The 21,371-nt window shown below is 39.6% G+C and overlaps 1 protein-coding gene across 4 annotated transcripts in view; it reads right to left on the minus strand.

Moving 5' to 3' along the window:
• Positions 1 to 21,371, minus strand: part of LOC140728185 (partitioning defective 3 homolog B-like) — a 1,189,360-nt gene that overhangs the window by 538,095 nt on the left and 629,894 nt on the right. For all 4 annotated transcript variants that reach the window (XM_073046530.1, XM_073046528.1, XM_073046527.1 and 1 more), the window contains 2 exons: positions 19,828 to 19,958; positions 6,561 to 6,605 (listed from right to left, as the gene is read on the minus strand). In XM_073046530.1, the coding sequence (XP_072902631.1) occupies positions 6,561 to 6,605; positions 19,828 to 19,958 (176 nt within the window). The remainder of the gene's footprint in view (positions 1 to 6,560; positions 6,606 to 19,827; positions 19,959 to 21,371) is intronic.

The raw sequence follows: 21,371 nt of genomic DNA on the forward strand, positions 1-21,371 counted from the left end.
AGAATTATGAAATGCACTGTATAAATATATTGCTGTACAAGCTCATTTTTGTGTTGTAAATGCTGCAGTGTGGCTGTCTGTGACATGGGTCCCTATCAAAAGGCAGCAAAAGTATTCCTGCCCAACTTCCCAACCAGGTCACAACAGGAGCATTCTACTACAATAAACGCTACCCTTTATAAAAGGCCATTTACCCAAGACAGGTTATAATTACAGACATAAGGTGAGGATGGAAGCTGACTCATTGCATTTGAACTACAGGTTCAAAGCCAAAACAGTAAAATCACCAGTATGTCTGATTTGTTCCCTTGTTTTCTGTTCTGATTTGCAAGGGGTCTCAAGATCACTGAAACGGGGAACTTCCAAACCATACTTAGTCTCTAGAAGAGCTTGTTCTAAAAAATACAAATAAAACACTTTGTCAAGCCAGCTGCCAGGGTAAATCAACAACACATTTCAACAGCATCGGTATCCCTTTAAGGGAGCCAAAACAACTGAAAATAAATTGGCAGATTTGTCACGGTTCGACATCTGAAAAAATGTACAGCGGCTGGAAGAAAGGCTGGGTGCCCTAATGAGGTGCTGTTTTCTCTTAATAAAGAATGTGCAATGGTTAATCTGGAAGTGAAGAATAAATGACTGACTTCTTCCTTATTGGAAAGTCAAAGTGTAGAAGCACACTAAAAAAAACAGCTGGAATTGCTGAACATGAGGCTGTTGTCGTCTCCTGAGCCACGGCATTCCACTTGCATGCTGCCAAACATTAAGGTCTAATCAATCACAGCGAAACTGGAGGAATCACCAGCATTAATAACACCACTCCTCGCTTACAGGGATGGATTGGGTAACTGAATCCAGCTGCTGCTCACATACTGATCTAATTCTAATTCTTTTAGGTTTCTCTAACAAGACATATTTCTAGAAAATACAGAATGGATGGTAGCAGAGAGTGAATTACAAGTCTGTAATCTAATTGAAGTAGGTTCAGATGGCATTGTAATCTACATGAATAAACCTCCAGTCTGGGTAATGAACCTCACCTGAATACAGAATTAAATTGCAACTTCGATTTTAAGCCGAGCATTTGGCTTTACACAACATATCGTACACATATATAAATACACTGGAGAATGGATAATGACAATTACATTTCTAATCCTTATGGCATCCAGCCGTATCATTCATAATTTTTTTCAACACATCCTGAAAATTGTACACAATGAATTTTACAGAAGACCTCTAAAGGTTAGCCTCATCAAATGAAAGTGACACTATCAAATGCTTGGCAGAGAGAGATCCCATCACTGGATACATGAATGGATTAAACACACTGCCAGCAATGCTACTGAACAGATGCTCTGCAAAGGGTTCCTTCCCCTTTCCTCCACCTCTCCTCTTCCCTCCTTCCTCTCAACAGTCACACCTCTTGGCTGGTGTCATCCTGGCACATTCATGAGATTACAGTCTTTTCTTACTGCGATGGATGAAGTTTCAGAAAAGAGGCCGGCACATACAAGCATTTGTTCAAAGAATAAAACTGAAACCCTAAGCTATTGATGTAATAAATATTTTCCAATACATGGAAGTTAACATCATTAAGAAAAAGTTTATAGCACATTGACCTGGGCCATATTGTTTTTCCATGTTTCTACTGCCATTCTAACATAGCCAAACCAGCTGAGACAGAGGAGCTTCCCTTGAACTATATCTGTACAATTCACATCAACAATTACTTGTGATATCGAGCTGCCCATTCCATCCGTCTCTGAATGAGGAAATTCCTCTTGAATTTTGTATTAGATGTACTAGTAACTATCTTATACTTAGATTGTATTTGACAGCGAGGAATTGTTGCATTCATCATCATGAAATATGTATATATACAAAACCGACTTCCATTACCTGAAATCACTCAAGCCAGAAGAAAATAAAATGTTTTTTACAAACAATCCTGAATACAATATGAAGAGTGAAATTAAAATGGATTGTTCATTGATTGTTCAGATCCAACATATTACTCAAGTGGCTGAATAAAACTGGATTAAATGGAAGAAATTTTTTCTTGTGTCTATATTAGGCAGCTGACTCTCTGAACTGAAATCATTCTACATACTTTTAAGTCTTCATCCTTCTTTACAAATTCTTCCACGGAACACCCTCCAATATTATCATGCTTTACCAATTCTGGCAGCCTGTATCCACCTAATTTCACTTCCCCCTACCTTTGTTGGTTGTCTCCTGTCTAAATATGACTGCCACTCATATAACCATATAACAATTACAGCACGAAAACAGGCCATCTCGGCCCTTCTAGTCCATGCTGAACACTTGCTCTCACCTAGTCCCACTTACCTGCACTCAGCCCATAACCCTCCATTCCTTTCCTGTCCATATACCAATCCAATTTTTTTTAAATGACAAAGTCGAACCTTCCTCTACCACTTCTACTGGAAGCTCGTTCCACACAGCTACCACTCTCTGAGTAAAGAAGTTCCCCCTCATGTTACCCCTAAACTTTTGCCCCTTAACTCGCAACTCATGTCCTCTTGTTTGAATCTCCCCTACTCTTAATGGAAAAAAGCCTAACCACATCAACTCTATCTATCCCACTCATAATTCTAAATACCTCTATCAAGTCCCCCCTCAACCTTTTACGCTCCAAAGAATAAAGACCTAACTTGTTCAACCTTTCTCTGTAACTTAGGTGCTGAAATCCAGGTAACATTCTAGTAAATCTCCTCTGTACTCTCTCTACTTTGTTGACATCTTTCCCATAATTCGGTGACCAGAACTGTACACAATACTCCAAATTTGGCCTCACCAATGCCTTGTAAAATTTTAGCATTACATCCCAACTCCTATACTCAATGCTCTAGTTTATAAAGGCCAGCATACCAAAAGCTTTCTTCACCACCCTATCCACATGAGATTCCACTTTCAGGGAACTATGCACCATTATTCCTAGATCACTCTGTTCTACTGCATTCCTTAATGCCCTACCATTTACCATGTATGTCCTATTTTGATTAGTCCTTCCAAAATGTAGCACCTCACACTTATCAGCATTAAACTCCATCTGCCATCTTTCAGCCACTCTTCTAACTGGCCTAAATCTCTCTGCAAGCTTTGAAAACCTACTTCATTATCCACAACGCCACCTACCTTAGTATCATCTGCATACTTACTAATCCAATTTACCACCCCATCATCCAGATCATTAATGTATATGACAAACAACATTGGACCCAGTACAGATCCCTGAGGTACACCACTAGTCACTGGCCTCCAAACTGACAAACAGTTATCCACCACTACTCTCTGGCATCTCCCATCCAGCCACTGTTGAATCCATTTTACTACTTCAATATTAATACCTAACGATTGAACCTTCTTAACTAACCTTCCGTGTGGAACTTTGTCAAAGGTCTTACTGAAGTCCATATAGACACGATCCACTGCTTTACCCTCGTCAACTTTCCTAGTAACCTCTTCAAAAAATTCAATAAGATTTGTCAAACGTGACCTTCCACTCAGCCAGTAAATATCAGAAAATTCCAATGTCATAGGTCTCCCACCCTGTATTTTGCAAAGTTCTGTTTTTAACCGCTGCCATGTGTCAAGTCAAGTCACATTCTATTGTTGTCTCAACCATAACTGCTGGTACAGTACACAGTAAAAATGAGACTTTTTCAGGACCATGGTGCTACATGAAACAGTACAAAAACTAATTCAGCACAAAGCTTCTTAACCATTACTTTGACTCACTGATCTACAGTGCAGTTTAGAGACCTCAAGACTTTTGCAGTTTAGTCTCATCCATAATCTACTACCTTCTGAAATGCTTCTTGATCCTATCTGAAGTGATCCACCACTGACAGGCAGGACTTCAAAGCTCTGGAATTCCCTCTCAAAACCTCCCAACATCTTGGGCACTTCTCCCTTCTTTAAAATGCTCAAGCTCTACCTCTTGAAGCAAACTTTCGGCCATCTTGTCTGGTGGAATCACAATTCGTTTTGATAATGCTCATGTGATGCACCCAGAGGCTGTTTGCAATGATAAGCCACTCTATAAATACAAATTGAAGATAAACACAAAATGCAGGGTCTCAACCCAAAACATCAACAATTCCTCTCCTACAAACATTCGACCTGCTGAGGTCCTCCAGCAATTTTTTTGCTCCAGATTCCAGAATCTATAGTCTCTTGTTTCTCCAAAGTACAAGTTGCTTGTAGAAGTGCCATTTTCTCTGGTTAGTGTTTCTCATACACATACTTTCAAATCCATATCAATAGGACCAATTAAAGCACTGGACATTAAGTGGACTGCCCGTATCTTTCCCAAACATGTTCTATAGTTATCCACACTTCAAGAAGCCTCATTGCATGGCTTGGCACCTTGGTGCATCACCCAAAGTGGTCCCATACCATGTCATTGTAACTGCACCTGACCCTGGCCCAAGATCATATTACAAGCACAAACAAATCACTAGAGTCATAAATGAATGACCATGAGGTTAAAGATTCCTTCCTTCTGAGGCTTTTACTAATATTAGGCTTGATCATCAAGCGTGTTATGGAAGAGATTAAGATTTGTCACGCACAGCAGTCAGGCATATTGGGTGTGAATTTACTGGACACATGCCGTTATTAGTGTTTAAATTGACCAAACTCAGGAGATTAAAAGATATGCTGCGTTAAGAATCCCAAGAACTCATTGGTAGATTTCATATTGCCTGCTGTCTGCATTGCACAAATGGCATCTCACCCTTAACCTCTCTGTTATTTTTATAAACTTGCTCAAATTGCACATGCAAAACCCATTATAACACCCACAGCACATCAAGTCTGGTAAGTAACATCCTAAGTATTCTTTTATTAATGTGATAATTTTTAAAGTGACACCGAACACCTCTGTCCAGAAAGTGAAAAATTTAAGCAGTGGCGCCTCAGGCAGTAAACCGCTCTAAGAGATTTTCAAAATGAAATTTAAAGAAAATCTTTTTCACTCTTCCTCACAGACTGCATTTCCCTCACTAGCCCATACTTCCTTCCCTCTCTGTATTTGATTTCTCAGCAATTTATCCCTATTTACTTCCAGTTTCTTTTTCAAACATTAGATTTAGTTGACTTGGGATTTATTAGTTTGCTTGTTCCTTGCCATATTGTCAGCAGTAACACTTCCAGTAAATTATGGCACAAAATTATTATGAATGGAAGGGTGCAGGAAGTCCACTGCTCCAGCAATGTCTACTCCAGTTATGTTTTTAAATCAACAATTGTTAAGGGCAATTGATATGAAGTATTATAGCCCAAACTAGTTGGCAAAGGGAGATATTTTATTTACAAATTAGGATAGTTTGAGATGAGGGCAAGACTCAGATCAAGGGTTAATAATCACAAAAGCATCAATTCCCCTTTAGGTAAGGAATTTTAATTACTTGGTTCTGGAAGTTGAGTATCATTTTGCCATCACCCATAAGCAACACAACATGATGTGTGCTTATAAACAGATTAAAAAATAGAAAGAGCTTCCCTAACAAAGTTAAAGGGACAGTGATGTTCTTTTGATAGATTGTACTGTGTACTGATGAGAATGGGGAATATGTATCGCAACATGATGTGCTATTAAACGGATATTACTGCCTCAATGGGGAGTTGCAGTGGGATCACTTCTTTAAACAGCCTGCGAAAAATCCTCAGTTGCTTCATCCCCATGTTGATCACCACGGGACATTTGTTCTGATGCACAGATTTTGTTTTTGCTAATGATTTTTATATTTCCTGGAGGAATGTGGTGGGAAGGGGTAAATTCAAACTGAAATTAATCATACCGCTCACAGCAGGTGTCATAAAATATAAGTTACATAGTTCGGTTATCCCCAATATATTTATTTGCATCTCACTCCTAGTTACTAACAAGACAGATATGGAATGGGTGGCGATCTTGACACATAAAAAGATTCACTGAACAGGTGATCAAACAAAGCTAACACAATTAGCAATCATGCCACAGTGAGCACAACACACAAGTAATGGTGCAGAAGAAACACTTATGTATCATTTTTATAGTTCAACTTAAAATGTAAAATACTAAATTATCAGCATACAGGTGCACAAATCTTGGAAAGTGGGAGGATAAACTGATGGGATTGCGGGCACAGATATGGATAGATGGTACAACATACAAAGTGTGAAATAAGGAAATTGTTTTGCACAATTATCTGGAACAGATTGATCTGATCTGAAGTGGAAGCAGATTCAACTGTAACTTTCAACAGGGAATTGGACAGAAGTTTAAAACAATAAAAGGCAGGGCTATGTTATGGGAAAAACGAGACAGATTACTTGCACGTGGCAGTGGTGTGAGTGGTCAGCTTCTGTGCTTTAAGATATTACATTATAATGTTAAGTAGTAAGAGTTCACTGCAAGTTAAACTTACATACCAGATACTAAGGGAAACAGAAAAACATCTTTAAAAATTGAATTAGGACACAGCTCTGTTTTGTTTTTGAATGAGGACGAGTCAACCACTGAATGTATTACAATAAAAATATCTTACCATATTGGTGCACGGCCAGGGATCCAACATTACTTTCATCTGCCACTGGAAAACAAAAAGCAGTCATTAAAATTCCCTTAAAATTTTGTTAATTTTCTATTCATCTGCAGGTCTGCGATCTGAGTCCTACTCAAAGAGACTTTAACACAAAGTTTACGCTAATGTTCAGGATTGCTGCAGCTAGACAAGATGTTAAACTACTGAACGGCAGCACGTCCACATTTTCAGATGAACATGAAGTCCTATGACACTACTTCAAAGAGCATTAAGTTCCTCCTGATGTCTTAGCCAATATTTATCAATTAGAATAACTTCAATATCAAATTTAAATGATCATTATCTCATTGCTGTCTATGACCTCTTACTAGATCTTTCAATCACATTTTCAACTGGGTCTTAAATGTAGCAATGGAAATTCAGACCTCCCTTTACATCCTGCAATTGCTCATCATTTCTAATGAATCTCTCCACCTCAAATGCCAGTTTCTATTACACCAAGTCTCCAAACTCCAAATCTGGTCTGTCATTTCTCTGCCCATATCTCCAAATGATCTATATCCCATGTAACCTTTTCACCATGGGCCATCAAATCTGATTCACCCTTAACTTCAAACACCACCTCTGTCTTGTAGAACAGAGAACTTGGAACAGAAACATAACACAGGGATAGGCCCTTTGACCTACAATGTTTTGCCAATAAAAATGCCCAACTAAACTGATCCCTTCTGCCTACACAATGCCCATAACCTTCCATTTCCTGCACACTCACGTACCTATCTCCTGAACACCTCTATTGTACTTGCTTCCACCACCACCCCAGGCAGGGCGTTCTCAGCACCTACCACTCTGAACAACAATGAACTGGCCCTGCACATCTACTTAGAACTTAACTTAAATGCACTCCCTCTGATATGAGACATTTCAACCCTGGGGGAAAAAAACTAGCTGTCCACTTTATACATGCCTCTCATAATCTTATAAACCTCCATCAGATCTCCCCTCAGCCTCTGCCAATCCAGAAAAAAACAACCCAAGTTTGCCCAACCTCTTCTTAAAGCCCATGCACTCTACTCCAGGCAGCACCCTGAAAACCCTCTTCTGCACCCTCTCCAAAAGCCTTGATACACTTCCTATAATGGAGCTACCAGAACTGGATGCCACAGTCCAGATCTGACCTAACTAGAGTTTTATACAGCCGCATCATACCTTCCAGACTCTTCAACTCAATTCCTCAACTTACAAAGGCAAACATTCCATATGCCTTCTTTACCACACTATCAATCTGTATAGCCACTTCCAAAAGAGCCACAAACGTGAAAATTGCTCTGTACATCAACATTGTTAAGGATCTTGCCATTAACAGTGGACTGTCCCCTTATACAAGGTTAATTCCTGGCATGTCAGGACTGTCTTACGCAGAGAGGTTAGAGAGACTGGGCTTGTACACACTGGAATTAGGGAGATTGAGAGGGGATCTGATTGCAACATATAAGATTGTTAAGGGATTGGACAAGATAGAGGCAGGAAATATGTTCCAGATGCTGGGAGAGTCCAGTACCAGAGGGCATGGTTTGAGAATAAGGGGTAGGTCATTTAGGACAGAGTTAAGGAAAAACTACTTCTCCCAGAGAGTTGTGGGGGTCTGGAATGCACTGCCTCGGAAGGCAGTGGAGGCCAATTCTCTGGACACTTTCAAGAAGGAGCTAGATAGGTATCTTATGGATAGGGGAATCAAGGGATATGGGGACAAGGCAGGAACCGGGTATTGATAGTAGATGATCAGCCATGATTTCAAAATGGCGGTGCAGGCTCGAAGGGCCGAATGGTCTACTTCTGCACCTATTGTGTATTGTCTATACTTGATCTCCCAAAGGACAACAATTCACTTTGACCGAGTTAAACTTCATCTGCCATTTCTCCACCCAATTCCGCAACTGATATATATCCCATTGTATTTTTTTGCCAATCTTCTATGCTCTTCACAACACCACCAATCTTTGTGTCATCTGCAAACTTACTAGCCTATCCATTTACATTTTCATCCAGGTTGTTTACATATACTATAAACAGCAGAGGTCTCAGTACAGATCACTGTACAATACCACCAGTCAGAATAAATCTAATTGCCCACTACTCTGTTTTACAATCTAATTCTTAATCCCAATGGCCAATTCATCATGGATCCCATGCATCATCTTCATCTTCTGGAAGGGCCTCCCATAGGTCCATGTCAAACGCCTTACTAAAATCCATGTAGACAACATCCACAGTTCCAACTTCATCAATCACTTTCATTATCTCCTTGAAAAACTCAATTAAGTTAGTAAGACATGACTTGCCCCGCAGAAAGCCATGCTGACTATCCTTAATTAGCCCATGGATTTCCAAATGCAAAATACAAGAATATCCCTAATAATTCTCTCCAGGAATTTCCCTAACACTAATGTGAGATACACCCATCCAGAGTTACCAGTATTATCCCTATTTCCCTTTTGGATTAATGGAGCAACATTAGCTATTACATTCCCAAACGAAAAGTCGTGGATGAACCAGGAGGTACATCATCTGCTGAAGGCTAAGTCTGTGGCATTCAAGTCTGGTAACCCAGGCCTGTACCAGAAAACCAGGTATGATTTGCGGAGAGCTATTTCAAGGGAGAAGAGACAATTTTGAATGAGGTTGGCAACACTGGATGCACGGCAACTCTGGCAGGGTTTGCAAGACATTACTTCCTACAAAGCGAAACCCAATAGCGTGAATGGCAGTGATGCTTCACTATCAGATGAACTCAACACCTTCTATGCCTGCTTTGAAAGGAAGAACATAACTACAGCTGTGAAGTTCCCTGCTGCACCTGATGACCCTGTGATCTCCAATCTCAGAGACTGATGTTAGACTGTCTTTAAAGAGAGTGTGACGAGACCTTGCCTATGATGAGAGAACACAAGATACTGTTCGAGGCCACAGCAATCTCAGCTCTTAATAATCTCTCTCTTTTAATAACCTGGGATATATCCAGTGAGTCTCTGAGTAACTTATCCATCTTAATACTCTTTAGGAGTACTATCTCCTTTGTCTCAAAATGGCCGAGCAAGTTAGCACAGGTCTCCCTATATGCAATATCCTTCTTCTTGGCAAATACTGATTCAATGTACTCATTTAGGATCTCACCCACATTATCTATCTCCAGGCACATGTTCTCTCCTTTATCCTTGTGTGGTCCTATCTGCTCCCTGATGTATCTATAAAACACTTTGAGATTTTCTTTAATCCCATGGGCAAAGGACTTCTCATGGCCCCTCTTGGCTCTCCTAATTCCTTTCACTTTTCTCTCTGACTCTCTATAATTTTCAAGGGTTCTGTTTTGTTTCAACTTCCTGAACCCTTTTCTTCTTGTTAAAATTCACCACTTCTCTTAACCTTCAATTTATACTCTGCAGGACAGATATGTTCTAACACACAGGAAGGAGAAGGATGGCAAGCTACCCTCCAACATGCAAGATGTGGACTTGCTTGGAATTAACTCTCCCTAGTTCCCGACTGATTCTCTCATAATTTGCCTTGCTCCATTTTAGTATTCTCTCACAAGGTCCATCTATAGCTAACTAGAAACTTAAGGAGTACAGTCGGCCCTCAATATCCGCGAGGGATTGGTTCCGGGACCCCTTGTGGATACCAAAAAATGTTGATGCTCAAGTCCCTTATTCAACCTGTCTGAATGCGGTGGACCTTAGGACCCAGTGGAACCCCAGACCTTATTTAACCTGTCTCAGTGCAGTGGACATTAGGACCCAGCGGCAGGGCTCTGAATCCACAGTGCTTCTGTTCACGAAAATAATCACGATCACAAGTGAAAATAAAGTGGAAATAATAAAGCGATCGGAAAAAGTTGAAACGCCATCGGTCATTGTAAAAGCATTAGGCTACGTCATGACATCCATCTTCCCCTCAATCCCTCCGACTTTTTTTCCTAGTGCACTGGTTCCCAACTTTCCCCACTTACACACACACACACACACACACACACACACACACACACACACACACACACACACACACACACACACACACACACACACACACACACACACACACACACACACACACACACACACACACACACACACACACAAAATGTTGCTTTTACAATGACCGATGGCGTTTCAACTTTTTCCGATCGCTTTATTATTCAGCAAAGGGGAGGGGTATAAATAGTCTATGTTTGGGTCTCAGCCCAAAACATCGACTGCTTATTCCCTTCCATAGACGCTGCCTGACTTGATGAGTTCCTCTAGCACTTTGTATGTGTTATTCAGGATTTCTAGCATTTACAGAACCGTGTGTGTTTATTATATATTGGAAGGTAGCTTGCTAATGTTACAATCACATTCATCAACCATATAGCATAATGATCGACTGACCTTTTTCCTAAAAAACAGGAACAGAAGGAAGAGTAGGGCATGTGACTCTTCAAACCTGTTCCACTATTCAATAAGATCATGATCTTTGGCCTCAATTTTAAATCCACCCAATCCCTATAAGCCTTAGCTCCACAGAAGCAGAAAAATCTCTATCAGCCATGAATGTACTCAATAATTTAGAATCCATCACCCTCTGGGCACCAGCCCCAATACATTATTCTCAGTTTAACGTGCCTATTATGCCCAATGTGGCATCTTATCAAATGCCTTTTGGAAATCTAAATACATGATATACACTGACTACATTTCATCTATAATGTTGGCTACATCTTCTGAGAATCGTGATGTATTTGTTAAACATCATTTCCCTACGTGTTGACAGTGCCTAATTACGTTACTTTTTGCTGACTGCTTTATTTTCATTCCTTAATAATAGATTCCTGTGTTTCCCCAACGACTGATGTCAAACTGCCATGGAATTTCCCTGTGTTCTCCCACCTTCCTTTCATAAGCATAAGAGTTACATAATCTACGCACAGAAAATTATGCAGATGCTGGAAACCTTCAGAGACAAACACAAAATGCTGAAGGAACTCAGCAAGTGAGGCAATATCTGTGAAGGGGAATAAACAATCAATATTCCAGAGACTGATGAAGGATCTTGGCCTGAAACGCCTACTACTTATTCCCCTCCATAGATACTGCTTTGCGGATTTCCTCCAATACTTTGTGTGCGTCCCATATGCTGTTTCCATTAACTCGGAACATTACAAAAACTAGGAATTTTGGAAAGTTGACAACAGCTTCACTCTCTACCTCGGCCGTCACCTCTTTCAGAGTCCTTAAGATGTATGTGTTTGGGTCCAGGCTCTGTCAGCCCTGTTCCCATTAATTTGCCTGGTACTTTTTGGTCTAATTAATTCATCGTGTTAATTTTCACTTTCTTTCGTCTGTTAGTCACCTGCTATTTTTGTTTCATTTTCAGTGTCATGTACTGGCAGACTCTAAATACTCTTCTCTGGGTGCTAAACAAGCCAGAAGGGTTATTTCCAGAAAGGTTGCAGCTGACCCCTAACACAAGTTGGCTACACCCAGTCCTCTACTACCAATGAGTCTTTTTAGTAAACAAAATGTGTGCAGTACACACTCTTAAATATTAATTTAAACAAACAACTTTGGCAATTGATGTTAATCAGAGCAAGTAACAGGTAACTTCATGAATCATTCAGTGTCCACAGATTATATTTTCACTTTGCTGCTGTGTTATTTAACACTGTTAAATAAGAAACTGTTTTGCAATTCCAGCACAGCACCCAGGAAACTGCTGTCAAGGGAGAGCCAGAAGGCTTGAAACTTTAAAACTCTGCACCATTTGTGTAAACAATAGTGGACTCCCAAGTTAAAGTTAACTTTATTCTGGCCTTTTTCTCCTTTCACGGAATCACATACAATTAACAGCACTGAAACAGACTATGGTAGAGACATAAAGCACAACAGTCCCTTCAGCCCAACTCATTCATGCCAACCAAGATGCACATTGGAGCTAGTTCCCATATCCCCACATTTAGCCTATATCCCTCCATTCCCAGATATATATCTGTCCTAATATCTCTTAATTGCTGTTACTGCACCTGCCTCAACCACTTCCACTGGCAGCTTGTTCCATACATGTATGGAAAAAATTGCTCCTCAGGTTCCTATTAAATCTCTCTTCTCTCAACTTAACCTATACCTTGGGAAAAAGATTATGTGCAGTCTATCTATCTATTATTATTTTGTACACCTCTACAATTTCACCCCTCACTCTCCTACATTCCAAAAAAATAATGTTTTAGCCTGACAAAATGCTACTTTCACCAAATCCCTTGAATACAGGCAATGTCCTTGTAGATCTTTTCTACTCTCTATCGAAATTAGAGACAGCTTTCCTACAGCACGGAAACCAAAAGCTGAATACAATACTCCAAGCAAGGCTTCACCAATGTCTTGTCCAACTGCAACATAACATCCCATCTTCCATGTACAATGCCCTCCTGACTGTTGAAAACCAGTGTGCCAAACACTAACTCTACTAATCAGAAAATACTGATGTTGCAGGACCTGGTTCAATATTAATGTTTGCCACACCCACTTCTGAGCTAAGTTCTCACCTCCCATTTTACCCTGGTTTCTTTAAAATGACCAAGATCCTGTCTTCCCATTCTCCCCTTAAAGCTTCACTGTTCACTGGAAAATGTATTATAATATTCTGTAACAGCTAAAAAAAAGTGAGTTAAAATTGTGTTGCATTATTAATTGGTTTTGCATCCAACAGTCTTGAAAATCTTCATGCCACTAAAATCCCAAGTGTGCTGGACTTTCAGAGTTTTATAATATTTGACCCATTGGTCCATGCCAGGATTTATGTTTTGTTCAAGCCTCCTTCCAACCATTTCATCTAAATATTTTAGCATATCCATGTGTCCTGATACATCCATATCTAAACTCTTCTTAAAAATAATCAATGCTACTTGATTCAACTGCTCCTTACTGTAATAGTTTTGATATTTGAACCATTCTGCGTGGAAAAAAGTTCTGCCTGAATTTTATTTATATATATATATACACACACACACACACACACACACACACACACACACACACATACATACATACATATATATATATATATATATATATATATATATATACACACATACATATATATAGATAGATAGATAGATATAGATATATGAACCTGCTGTTGGACTTCCCCAAGTGCAAACATTTCTTGCTTCATCCTATACATCTTTTCATTAATTTTATATTTACTATTATATTATTCCTTAATCTTCCTCAGAGCTCCACCCAATCTATTTAAGTCTGGACATCGTCTTCATCCTGTGGTAAAGTGGTGGACGGAGGGATGGTTTTTGGAAAAAGACCAGAAGCAAGAGCCAATTCTGATTTTGTGTTTTTTTTTCTACTGGCTCTTGATGCATGGCCAAGTAGTTAAGGCGTTCATCTAGTGATCTGAAGGTCGCTAGTTTGAGCCTTGGCTGAGGCTACATGTGTGTCCTTGAGCAAGGCACTTAACCACACATTGTTCTGCGATGACACCTATGGTGTATGGGTCCTAATGCTCTTCCCTTGGACAACATCGGTGGCATGGAGAGGGGAGACTTACAGCTTGGGCAACTGCCGGTCTTCCATAAAAAAAAAACTTTGTGCCCTGGAAACTTTCCAAGGCCCAAATCCATGGTCTATTGAGACTAACGGAGGCCTACATCTCCGTGACACATCAACACAGTCAATCAGATCAGGATAAATCAACATCAGTAAATGATGACAAGTTTGAGGCATTCAAGTTCACCCACTGGTTCAAATTCCCCACCCCCCCCCAAACCCTTGACCTTTGCCACCAGCAGACACATGGGAGCATCACCCACAGTTCTCTTCCAAGTCACACACTATCCAGACTTGGAAATATATTGCTGATTCCTTCATTGCTGATGGGTCTAAACTTAGGAAAATACTCCCCAACAGTACTTTGAGAGCACCTTCATCAAATGAACTGCAACAATTCAAAGAAATGGCTCACCACTACCTTCTCAGGGACAATTATAGATGGGCAAAAGATACTAGCCAGCAATGCCTGGATCTCAGAAAATAAACACAGCAAATTGACTAATAGGATTTAATCTCACGTTGCCTGCATGGATGCTGTGTATAGCAGTTAGAAAGGGAATTGCTAATAGAAACTTCTGTTCATACATCTTTACGGTTCATGAGATTAAATTGGTTAATTAACATCTCCATATATCCAGTCAGTTAACAACAGGGCAACAGCACCTCCACACATTATTTTGCTTTTGAAAGGATGAACGAATATTAAAAGATGTGCAAGCAGTGGAGAAATGGGATGCAAAAGGCAGATGGGAAATCTAAACTGTGTTACAGACAGATTACTCTCTCACACAAACCTCTCACTGGAAAGATAATGCAAAAACTTTGAGACTTCTGAAGTTGAATAGCTAATTTCTTTGGGGCAAGGTTCAGCCTCAACTACTAGAAGTGCAGAATTGGTCAGGAACTAAAATTAATTTACAAATGCAAGAATTTTTAACCTAACTCAATTATTTGGAAATACTTGTGAATGGTGCTTATATGATGATATGCACTAATGATGCTGCTACAACTAGTTTTTTTTAATGTAATTGAGCATATGTGTACATGTCCATGTGACAATAATCAATTTTGACTTTGACACAATGAAGAAACATCTTAAATTTACATCCTCCCCATTTTCTCTTACATCAAAGCAGAACAATTTCAGGTGGGATGCAGAACTAAAATTTGACAAGGGAATTTGGGTTAACCACTCTACAGATTCCAAGCTTTACACCCACTCATTACAAATAAACTCCCTCAAAAGGGTACACGTAACTTGCAAACTCAAACTGAACAACCATATTTAGCTATTATAACAGAAGTAGTCAGTGTTGGAAATACGCGCAGGTCAGACAGTGTCCAGAGGGAGACACAGTAAATGGTTCAGGTTGATGACTTTTCCTCAGGTTTGTAGCATCTGCAGTTATTAAAAAAAAAATTTTTTTTGATGATGACCAAGTAGCTGTATTAGGTTCGTGCTAGTTAAAGGCTGGCTGCCTGTAACCTATTACTTACTGTGATCAATTTTTATATTAAAATTAGCATTTATAAAAAAAGGAATTTACCAGACTACTCTTACCATTGACAATTATGAATGTCTAGGAGTCAATTTACAGTTTAAGTGTTGAAAATTCCAATCGTAAATATCCTGAGTTTAGTAGCCATAAAGGAATTTCTGTGTCATATTAGACACGGAAATCAAATGAATAGCTTGCCCATGTTTTGAGCAGGGAACATTTCATTTTTTTAAATCTCCACTTGAAAGAAATCATTAAGAGAATGCACTAGGTCATAAATCAATGCTCACCTGCAAGAGTTCAACTGGATAGAGTTGCCCTATTGACTTACAGCCATTATCCAAAGTCTGACCAGACACTTCGATATACAACAGAATTCCATGAACTACTGGAGTTAACCTTTCTAAGGGGAAAATTCAAAACTGAAAGAATTTGTGCTTTTCGTTGAATAACAATCCAGATGTATTAACAAAGTCAAAAGCCAGTCACTTTCTATTTTTTAAAAAAGCAAGTAAAAAATGATTGAGCTTGTCAAGAAAGCAACCTCTCCCTCAATGTTGCGAAAACAAAGTAGCTGGTTGTGGAATACAGGAGGAATGGAGACAGGCTAACCACTACTGGCATCAATGGATATGGAGTCGAGAGGGTGAACATAAACATTACCGAGGATCTTGTGGTCTTTACACACTGGCTGTGCGGTGAAAAAGGTACAACAGAGCTTCTTTCACCTCAGATGGTTGAAGAAGTTTGGTATGGGCCCCCAAATTGAGAGCATCCTGACTGGCTGCATCACTGCCTAGTATGGGAACTGTACTTCCCTCAATTACAGGACTCTGCAGAGAGTGGTGCGGACAGCCCAGCACATCTGAAGATGTAAACTTCCCACAATTCAGGACATTTACAAAGACAGGTGTGTAAAAAGGGCCCAAAGGATCATTGGGGACCCAAGTCACCCAAACCATAAACTGTTCCAGCTGCTACCATCTGGGAAACACTACTGCAGCATAAAAGCCAGGCCCAACAGGCTCCAGGACAGCTTCTTCCACCAGGCCATCAGACTGATTCATTCATGCTGATGCAACTGTATTTCTAAGTTATATTGACTGTCCTGTTGTACATAATATTTATTATAAATTACTATAAATTGCACATTGCACATTTAGACAGAGACATAACGTAAAGATTTTCACTCCTTATGTATATGAAGGATGTAAGTAATAAAGTCAATTCAATTCTGCCATTTCTTTGTCCCCCATTACTAGCTTCCAGCATCATTTTCCAGCCGTCCGATATCTACTCTTCCCTCTCTTTTACTCTTTATACAGCATATCTGAATAAACTTTTGGTATCCTCTTTAATATTATTGACTAGCTTACCTTCATATTTCACCCTTTCCTTCCTAGTGACTTTTTCAGTTGTCTTCTGATGGTTTTTAAAAGTTTCCCAATTCTCCAACTTCCCACTAATTTTTACTCTATTATATGCCCTCTCATTGGCTTCGACTTCTCGTGTTAGCCGTAGTTCCCAATCTACCTGTATACTGAAAGCGTCCATGACTATTGTAACATTGTCCCTTTGACATGCATTTTCTACCTTCCTTTGTAACTTGAAGTTCGCATCTTTACTACTGTTTGGGGGGTCTGTATATAACTCCCATCAGGGTGTTTTTACCTTTGCAGTTTCTTAGCACAATGACTCTACACCTTCTGATCTTATGTCACTCCTTTCTAAGGATTTGATTTCATTTTTTACCAACAGAGCCACGCCACTCCCTCTGCCTACCCGCCTGTCTTTCAATACACTGTGTATCCTTGGATGTTAAGCTCCCCGATATAATCTTCTTTCAGCCATGATTCAGTGATGCTCACAACATCAAACAATTGATTGTAAAACAAACAAAGCCAATTTACTTGGAGTATGTTTTAAGAGGTGACTAAAACAGAATTAATGAGAGTAACTGCACCAAATCTCTCAATAAATTCAGAATCAGGTTTATTATCACCAGCAAATATCGTGAAATTTGTTAACTTAGCAGCAGCAGGTACAATGAATCACATGATAATATAGAAAGAAAAAATCAATAAGTAAATCAATTACAGTAAATATATATACGTATATTGACTAGATTAAAAATAGTGCAAAAACAGAAGTAATATATATTTTTTGAAAGTGAGATCATGTTCATGGGTTCAAAGTCCATTTAGGAATCGGATGGCAGAAGGGAAGAAGCTGTTCCTGAATCACTGAGTGTGTGCCTTCATGTTTCTGTACCTCCTTCAATGAGAAGAGGGCATGCCCTGGGTGATCGGGTCCTAATAATGGACGTTGCCTTTCTGAGGCACTGCTCCTTGAAGACATCTTGGATACTATAGTACCCAAGATAGAGCTGACTAATTTTACAACTTTCTGTAGCTTCTTTCGGTCCTGTGCAGAAGCACCCCCCCCCCCCCCCATACCAGACAGTGATGCAGTCTGTCAGAGAGCTAACAACTGAAAAACAAATGGCTACAGCATAGTGACAAATTGGTGTTCCCACCTGGTGCTGACATTTAATGATAGGGTTAGTTCAGACATACAAAGTTTTTATTTTATAGAGATGATATAGGCTTCTATGGTGAGAAGTGCAATGTGCCCATCAGTAATTGTCCTTGAAAAAGTGGTGCTGAGCTGCTTCCTTATACCATTGCAGTCTATCTGACAAAGTTACTCCCAACGGAGATAAAGACTTTAAACCTAATGACAATGATGAGATGGCAGGGCATTTCCATGTAGGAATGTGGTGCAACTTGGAGTGAACTTGAATGTGGTGAAGTTTCTACGTATCTGGCAGTTTAGAATGTGTTGCTGAAACTTTTCTTTAGAAACCCCTCCCTTATTCTCTACCTTTGAGATGCTCTTTAACAAAAAGCATTTGGTCTCCATTGTAATACCTCCTTACATGACAGTGTCAAATTTTAGCTGATAATTGCTCTTGTTCAGCCCCTCGGGAGACCCTCCTGGACTGAAGGAGCAATACAAATACTGGTTGTTGTTGACTGCTACATACAGTTGTACATTAGTTACTTTAAAGAGAACAGTCAGCACTGAGCCAAATGGTAATAGGAGAAAGTGGGAAGCAGTTTGGGATCTATCCAGGCAGGTGTGGTTGAACCTCCAATGTATGAAACTCCGTCATCATCACCCAGTTTTATTCCCCTGTGGATTGTGTAATGCAGCCTCGCACCATCTTCAATCAATGTCGCTTTGGTGTTATTTTTAACCCTCATTAACACTACTTTCATCTTATTAAGACCAAAGCATAGACTTCAAAAAACTACAGATGGCAGGGAGATCACAAAGATTTAACCCTGGGGGAGGGGGTGGAGGTAGGTTGGGGCCTTCAGTCCACTCAGTTTGGCAAGCTAAATGACAATGGATTGTAAATCGCTTTTAATTTATCTTGAGCAGCTTCAAGTTCCTGGGTGTCAAGATCTCTAACCTAGTCCCAACATATTGATGTAGTCATAAAGAAGGCAAGACAGCGGCTATACTTTATTAGGAGTTTGAAGTGATTTGGCATGTCAACAAATACACTCAAAAACTTCTATATTTGTACCGTGGAGAGCATTCTGACAGGCTGCATCACTGTCTGGTATGGAGGGGGTACTACACAGGACCAAAATAAGCTTCAGAAGGTCTTAAATCTAGTCAGCTCCATCTTTGTAGGCACTAGCCTACAAAGTACCCAGGACATCTTTAGGAAGCAGTGTCAGAAAGGCAGTGCCCATTATTAAAGACCTCCAGCATGCAGGACATGCCCTTTTCTCACTGTTGCCATCAGGTAGGAGGTACAGAAGCCTGAAGGCACACACTCAGGAATTCAGGAACAGCTTCTTCCCCTCTGCCATCCGATTCCTAAATGGACATTGAAGCTTTGAACACTACTTCACTTTCTTAATATACAGTTTTTGCACATTTTTTATAATTTATTCAATATATGTAATTGATTTACTTGTTTATTTATTATGTTTTATTTTATTATTATTTTTCTTTCTCTCTGCTAGATTATGTATTGCATTGAACTGCTGCTGCAAAGTCAACAAATTTCACATCACACGCCAGTGATAATAAATCTGATTCTGATTCTATTTTGTTTATTTCGGTTTGCTTTGTGAATGACAGACTGGATACGCCTCTCACCCAAATCCATGCTCTTGGAGCCACTCATTTTTCCGGGAGACTGCCTCTTGGCAGTGACACCAGGCTGACTTTCCAAAACTCCATCCAGAGGTCTCTGCGGCTGCAGTCGGGAAGTGGAATTGAGCTCTGAGCTGTGGCAAGGGTGAGAAAAAATTCAGTCAGAACTAAACAATATGCACATTTAAATAATCAGCTTCTGTAAGAAAGCACTCAGCAGATTAGTGCATTGTGCCAGCTCTGCACATACAACATGGACCACAGCACAAAACCCCTGCTGCCAGAATTGCCTTGTTAGTGGTAGCTCAACCCTTGGGTAGAAGGTTGGTCATTCCATTCTGAAGACTTGAGAACAAACAGCAAACCAGGAGAGAAAAGAAATGTTTGGCATGTGTGCTTTGATCTATAATAACCACTTCAAACGGTAGTCAGTGACATGGTAGGGCAATGGTCTGAGAGGTTTCTGTCAAAACTATATTATATCTACAAAGAAGACCAAATGACAAAAATTATTAACACATCCATTGTACCGACCAAGAATCAAGGATGAACTTTATTCACCATATACATCTACGTGTATTAGCAATTTGTTGCTGCGTCTTGGCATGACATGCAACACAAACAACGTTCAACAATTGTTACGAGTAAAGAATGACATAAAAATAAGCATGGAAAATGGATAAAATGTGCATAAGTACATAAATACCAGCATGTATTTACAATGTAAACAGCATTATAAAGAGTGGTTTAAGTGTTTACAAAGCAGTGCAGTGACTGAGAAAATAGGCAGAGGGGTTAACTAGAATCATTGATCAGATGAACCGTCTGGGGGAAGAAACATTTAAGATGGCAGGAAGTTTTTAGTTTTAATAGCCCTATAGCGCTTTCCAGAAGGGTGATTTGGAAAAGGCAGCTTGCAAGGTAGATAGAGTCCGTAATAAATTTTCCTGCACGCTTCTTTGTCCTGGGCACATACAAGTCCTGCAAAGATGGTAGACTGCAACCAATAACCTTTTCTACTGTAGTTTTCATATATTGGGGAGAATGTTGCACCAGGCCAGGCAGTAATGGTTGATGTGAGAACGCTCCCTTTGATGGCAGTGTATAATTCATAATATCCCAGAAACGTTACTGGTCACACAAACTGGTTACTGGCTAAACTTTATGTGTTCTAGCTCATAACTAGGAAGGACACGTAATTCATGTTCTACTCCCTCACTGTTGATCAATTAAATGAGTAAATGTTAGTTTCAACAGCTAATAGTCACTAATTAAATGTTTTGTTGCAAGAATTTGGGCCCGAACTTAGTTTTTTAATCAATGGCACTATACACTATCATTAGGTTACTCACTCTTCTGGTACCATACTGTGCATGAATTAAAAGCATTTATTATTGTAATGTTTCCTACATTATGATAGAATATATGCCTCAAAAGTACGCCATTGTTTTTAATGTACCTTGGAGATGTTTTGAGGTCACGAAAAGTGCATTAACACAAGCCATTCTTTTAGTATGAAGAGCTAAATTAACAACAGTCAAGAATTA

Source organism: Hemitrygon akajei, chromosome 5 (genome assembly GCF_048418815.1).
Source record: "Hemitrygon akajei chromosome 5, sHemAka1.3, whole genome shotgun sequence".
In the NCBI taxonomy this organism is placed as follows: Eukaryota; Metazoa; Chordata; class Chondrichthyes; order Myliobatiformes; family Dasyatidae; genus Hemitrygon; species Hemitrygon akajei.